This window comes from Arachis ipaensis, chromosome B9 (assembly GCF_059453495.1).
Source record: "Arachis ipaensis isolate K30076 ecotype BB chromosome B9, ASM5945349v1, whole genome shotgun sequence".
NCBI classification, from domain to species: domain Eukaryota; kingdom Viridiplantae; phylum Streptophyta; class Magnoliopsida; order Fabales; family Fabaceae; genus Arachis; species Arachis ipaensis.
Window position 1 is genome coordinate 3,073,859 of NC_142444.1, and position 6,575 is coordinate 3,080,433.

The 6,575-nt window shown below is 28.1% G+C and overlaps 1 protein-coding gene across 1 annotated transcript; it reads left to right on the forward strand.

The window, feature by feature from the left end:
- Positions 1–443: 443 nt before the first annotated feature.
- Positions 444–1,342, forward strand: LOC148543537 (uncharacterized). The gene is made up of 4 exons (XM_088498166.1): positions 444–503; positions 574–690; positions 1,002–1,085; positions 1,298–1,342. Exons 1-4 carry the CDS (start codon positions 444–446, stop codon positions 1,340–1,342), a joined length of 306 nt encoding a protein of 101 aa, XP_088354292.1.
- The last annotated feature ends 5,233 nt before the right edge of the window (positions 1,343–6,575 follow it).

Genomic DNA, 6,575 nt, shown 5'->3' on the forward strand with positions numbered 1-6,575 from the left:
TAATAATAAAATATAATTATAACAATAATTATGTTACGTATATATAAAAAATAATCACTTATACAGAATAAATTTTAAAATACAAAATATATATTAAAAATAAGTTATAATATATATTTATACAGAAATTCATAGTAGATTATTTGACAACTAATTTTTTTATGTAAAGATAATATTTTTATTATAAAAATTATCATGTTGTATATATTTCGCTCCATTATCAAAATTTTCTGGATCCGTCACTGAATAAGAGTATGTAATCCAACATGGCGCTGATCCTGTTCATGGCGATTAGGGTTTCTCCGTTTCTGCATTCTCTTTTAATTTCCCATTTTACAGCTCCCACTTTTTCCCTCCTCCTCATACATTATTGATTATTAAAAATGTTATTTGTATACCAAAATTAGTATTAAAATTCGTCATTAATATATTTGCGTATAAATATGTGTGATTTTTTTGCTTCTCTTCGCAACACTGCACCTCCACTGCTTGCGCTGCCACCGGTAGATCTTCTCCCGTTATTTTTTTATTTTTTGTTTTTCATTTTATCATTTTGCTAATTCTAAAATTCAGCAGGATTTTGTTGTTGTCACTGCCGCCAAAGGTTGTTGCTGCTATTCTGTTTTTTTCTGGTGGCTAAACTTGTTGCTCGTTGCTCAACTTGCTCTCCATGGCCGTCATTTGAAGAAGGTAACGATCGTTACTTTTCCCTTTCGGCATCTTTTTCTTTTTATTTGTACTGGTACTTGTAACTAATTATAATTGTTTAGTAGGGAAGAAATTAGTGACTAAATTTGTGTGGGGCTTCTACTTATTTTTGGTATTAGGTTTTTATAAGAGCCACTGTAAAAAAATGATACTCTTAAGAATCTGCTCTCTAGTTAAATGTTGGTGATATATTAGTTGAGCAGAAGACAAAAGTTTTAACAATGTGTTCAGTATATGATGATCATTTGTGGTAGAAAAGCTCTCTATTTTTTACAAGACCATGTAATATGTAGTTGTGTTTCACTATTGCAGCTGCAAATGGTGTAGTCATTGCAACAGAAAAGACACTGCCTTTTATATCAATTGATGAAGCATCAGTAAGTTTGTTATTTGTTAAAGTTTTCCTCTTGTCGGCTATATCTTGTGGTTAGTGTTTACATATAATTTTTAATTTTGTTATTCTCAAACTTCAGATATTAATTGCCAAGTGAATTATCTAAGTATATTTTAAATGTCAAGAGAACATGCAAAAGTGTGGTCATTATTATTTTGAAATTTGATCTTAGTTCTTTGTTCTATTCCATTGCAGGTCCAAAAAATTCAATTATTACCACCAAATGTAGGGGTTGTATAAAGGTTTGTTTCTTTTTATGTATTTAAATATTTTAAAGTTAAATATATTTTTATGATATCATTAATAATGTTTATGTGGTGTCTTCTTAGCCATGAGAGGCCACTTAAGGTTTATCTTCTTTTAATTTTTTGCTCATGCCTGCAGGTAGTATATTAAAATAGATGATTCTCTTCATATTTTGTGCACAATAATAAGAGGAAAGAATGATGAAAAAAAATAATATTTCTATCTTACCCATCAGTATATTAGCAAATCAATCAACTATATATGTTTGTGAACATAGATACTGATGTAGATACCTATAGTTTTGAAGAAGTAAGTATGCGGGTTAATACATTTATCTTATTTTATTAACTACCAAGTCTTAGGTGTTGTTTATTTTTTTATTTTAATTTTTAATGTGTAATGAGAAATTGAGATGTATAATATATAATAAATTTTATGGAAGCAGGATTACATTTGTGCAACGAGATTGAAACATCTATAAATAAGTGAGTGAATACTTACTTTTAGGGATAAGTACTTTTTTCGTCCCTAAAATTTGAGGTCAAAATCAAAATCATCCCCGACTTTTTTTTTTCTTATTAAAATCATCCCCAACATTACAAAACGTTATAAAATCGTCATTTTCTATTTCTTTTGACCAAATTACCCATAACTATTAATAAAAATAATATTAAAAAAATAAAACCCCACCCCACCCACACCCAGCATCTCTTCGTCTCTTCCCCCACCCCAAACCCACCCCCAATTTCCCTTCCTCCTACTCTTTGACCCTCCACCCCAAATCTCATCCCATCCCATCATCATCATTAGTTCCCACCTTTCATCTTCTTCTTCTTCTCATATCTTCTTTCTTTTTCTCATTCACAACAACAACCCTTCATCTTCTTCTTCATCTTCTTCGTCTTCACTTCCATGCGGTGCAGAGAAGATCAAGCCCGTTCACTATCGGAGCGGCCATGGCCTAGGATGCAGATCTTCTGGAAGAGCCAACCGGTGTCGGAGCCAGATCCGTGGATTATGAAGACGGTGGCGGTGGGTCCCTTCTCCTCTGCTTCTTCGCTCCCTCCGACTCCTCCCTCCGCACATGCTTCTCTTGCTTCGTTCCCATCCATCACCTTCGCAGACTCGCTTTCGGCACCAAGATTGAAACTTTGAGCCCTGGCCCTCTGCCTTCTAGAGACCGTGCACTCCCACATCTCTGCCACTGCGAGGTCTACGGGATCTTCACATGCAACCGCATCCTCTTTAACCACACGCAAGATCACACAAGCCGTTGGCCGGATCAAGTTTGGGTCTGCAGAGAAAGCTCTTCTTGTCAGCGTCGAGCTCCATCACCCACAGCTGCGACAGTGCTAACGCCAGCAGCAGTAGGAGGAATTTTTTTTATTTTTGTCACTTCCTTCCTCTTTTCGTTCTTCCTTTTTTTATTTTTTTTTTACTTTTTGAAGAACATAAAAAATTTCTATTATTGCTGATTTTGATCTGAAGTTGTAGCTAATGATGATTGTTGAATTGTTAAATCTAAAATTTCTGTTGATTTATTTTATGGTTGTTGTTGAATTGGCTGAAAATGCTGAATTTGTTGTTGCTAAATCTAAAGTACTTAACCCTTAAAATTTATTTTGTGGTTGTTGTTGCTGAATTGGCTGAAGGGAAAGGTTTTTTGTTTAAGTTGAGAAGAAGAATTGAGGTTTGGGGAAGGAGAAATTCAAAGAGAGTAGCAGAAACGGAATAGAGAGAGAACAGGGAAGAGATATCGGTGGCAAGGACAGAGTTGGAGGGTTTGTTTTTGTTTTTGTGGTTGTTGTTGTTGTTGCTGAATTGGATGAAGGGGGAGGGTGTTTGCTTTAAGCTTGAGAAGAAGAATTGGGGTTTGAGAAATGGGGAATTCGAAGAGGAGTAGGAGGAAGAGATGGGGAGGGAACATGAACAGGGGGAGTTCGAAGAGGTAGGGGGTGGGGGTGTTTTTATTTTTTGTTATTATTATTTAATATTATCTTTATTATTTGTTAAGGGTAATTTGGTCAAAAAAATAAATTTGATGTAGAAAAGGACGATTTTATAACGTTTTGTAACGTTGAGGATGATTTTAATAATAAAAAAAGATTAGGGACGAAATTGATTTTGACCCCAGATCTTGGGGATGAAAAAAGTACTTATCCCTTACTTTTACATGATATTGTAACTGAGGTTTTTTCTTTATTATTTTACTAATTAAGTCATATTTTTTAGGGCTATTGAATAGATAGAATAGGCATTTGATCAAGTCAAAGACTTGGTTATTATTAGGTTAAGATTCAATATCTAATTTTTTTAAACATGATTTGAAGTTTTTTAAACATTTATAATTTTGATGAACTAATTATATTTGTATGCGTTGTAATATTTTACTTAAATGACTCAAATAAAAAAATAATTTGAGGTTTATTTTAGTATACCGAAAAAATTGGTATTCTAAACTCGTCGATAATGGTGACAAATTAAAGAGGATATTGCGAGAAATATTTGCCACATACCTATCAATTTGTTACTAGTTTAAAAGGAATTTGCAATGACATTTGCGATAGTATTATAATTAATTGACTATATATTATTTTCTAGCTCATTAGTGACTACTTCGTAATTTTTCTTTCTCATTTAGAATAGCTTTGGTTTAGCGACAAAATTCCTACAAATTTGATCAAAGTCTTTTCAAAGATTAGCTATAGATTTACTACAAAATGTGATGGATTTGCAAACATATTAGGGCCAACTTGCGACGAGTTAGGTTCGGAAAAATTCCTCGCTAATTAACGTCAACTAAGCATTTCATTTTGTCTACGAAGTTAGTTTGGATTTAGCGATGAGTCTGCTACAGTAGAGTTTGTCGCTAATTAGCGACTATCGTTTAATCTATTTCTTCTATGAAATTAGCTTTTATAAAAGTGATGGATTTGCGACTATCTATTCGGTCGCTAAAAAACTTTCCGATGAATTAGCAACTGTTGCGTTTGCCTCACTAATCTGCGACTTGTAATTAGCGAGGAAAGCATTAGTTGCTAGGCGGTAGCTAATCCATCACAAATCATATTTTGCGTCATATTAGCGACGATTTTACGACAATTTATGTAGTAGCTAATCGGCCTTATTCTTGTAGTGATTTTTATTTTAATATCTATTTTATACTTGTGGTTGATTTTGGTGTGCATATAGCATAGTCAAATTATAATATATTATTTAATGACTATATTACGTGTACACCAAAATTAGCTACTAGTATAAAATATATGTTGAAATATAAATACATGCTAAAAATATATTAAACCATATATGTATTTATATATAAATATATAAGCTGATTTTAATATACGAATAATATTTTTTATTATTTAAATCAAATTTCTTCGATAGCAAGTTAACGTAGTATATTTAAAAATAATTTTTTATTTAATTTATTTAAATAAATTAATAATTATTTAATTAATAAAATTAAAATAAATATTAAATTATTTTTTTTTTGGTGACTCTTTTATTTTTTATTTGAATACATTAAATATAACTAATCAATTTTATTAATTATTTAATTTAACTAAAGTAAATAAATTAATTTTATTTTAATTTATATTAATTTTTTGTATTATATATTTTGATGAATATTTTTTAAAGATGTCATAATTAATTATTTATTGAATTTAATTGAGATAAATATTAAATTATTTAATATTTTGATTGACCACGTTAACTATAATCATATTTCGTCTTATGTATTTTAATTAATAATTTTTTAAGGTATTATAGTTTTTATTTGACATATTTATAAGATATTTTTTATTTATTTAACTTAGTTTAATATTTTATTGAGTCAAACAATTATAATTAATTTATCATATTAATTATTTAATTTAATTATTTTATTATATATTATTTGATTCAATTTATTGTCACCTAAATATTTGAGTAGTTGTTTACTAAAAGTTTTTCTTCGTTTTTTTTCTTAATCTTAAATACTTTTGTTTTAAATTTTCAAATTGTATTCATTATTTATATTTTCTATTTTAATATCAAATCTAATATTTTTATTAATAGTTCCTTATAATTTATTGTCTAGTAGTTATATATCCACTATCAATTATATTATAGTGAATATTTTATTAATTTTTGAAAAAAATAATTCATTCCTTTTTTTTTTTTACGTATTTATGTATTTCATCACTTATTTACGGTAAAAAATCATATATGCTAAAAAAAATTATTTTTACCAATTATTTTTCTATGCAGTAATACTTTTTTCTTTTTATAATGCATTATTTCTACTCTTTGAATTTTTTATAACTTATAAAATATTGTTGTTCGTTATGGTAGTTTATCACTTCTATTTTTTTTTATTTTGTTTCTATTTATTTAAATTTTTTTAATTTTTATTATAAATTTTATCATTTTTATTCCATACAAGTTAATATATCATAACTCTTTATATGTTGAGTTATCTCAATATTTAAATTATATTTCTTATGTGCTTAATATTATTTTTAATTTGAGAGATTGAGTGATGAAATAAAAACTGTTGTGCATCTTCTTTTTCGTCTTTTAGTAGGAATCATGAGTAATTATATTTAATGGTACTTATTCATAAATAGTAAGTATAAATTTTATCCTATTTTCTCTTAAAAAAATTTTTATTATCTACCTTGAAATAGAGAAAACATTATAAATTATTTTGGAGCAATAAGTTTGTCATTGTTGTGATAAGATATCATGCATTCAATAGATTCTTAAACTAATAAGAAAAATTGTTTCGGTACAAATACAACTACTTCAACTCAAGAGTAAACAAAATATATTGTAAAATTTTAACTTAAACAACATTCATCATATTACTTTAATTCCAAGAATGAAATAATAGCATAATATAAAACAGTTCTAAATAAAAATTTTAACAAAAACAGTTCTCATAATAGTTTTTTTTTTTGTTATGATAATAAAAAAGATAATTCAAAGATAAATTTTATCTCAAGGTATATTATACATATTATCTCAGTCTTAACATAAGAATAAAAAGATTTGAGAATTTTACTCATAAATTATGAGAAAATGTCTACAAATTCAACCACAATATTACTTAAAAAAATCTTTAAAAAAAAGAATTTAATGTAAATCACATAATTTAATCGCAAACTAAAATTTTACTCGGAATGTTTAATATTTGGGCCGTCTCAAAATTCGATCCTCCATACTTAATAATATTTTG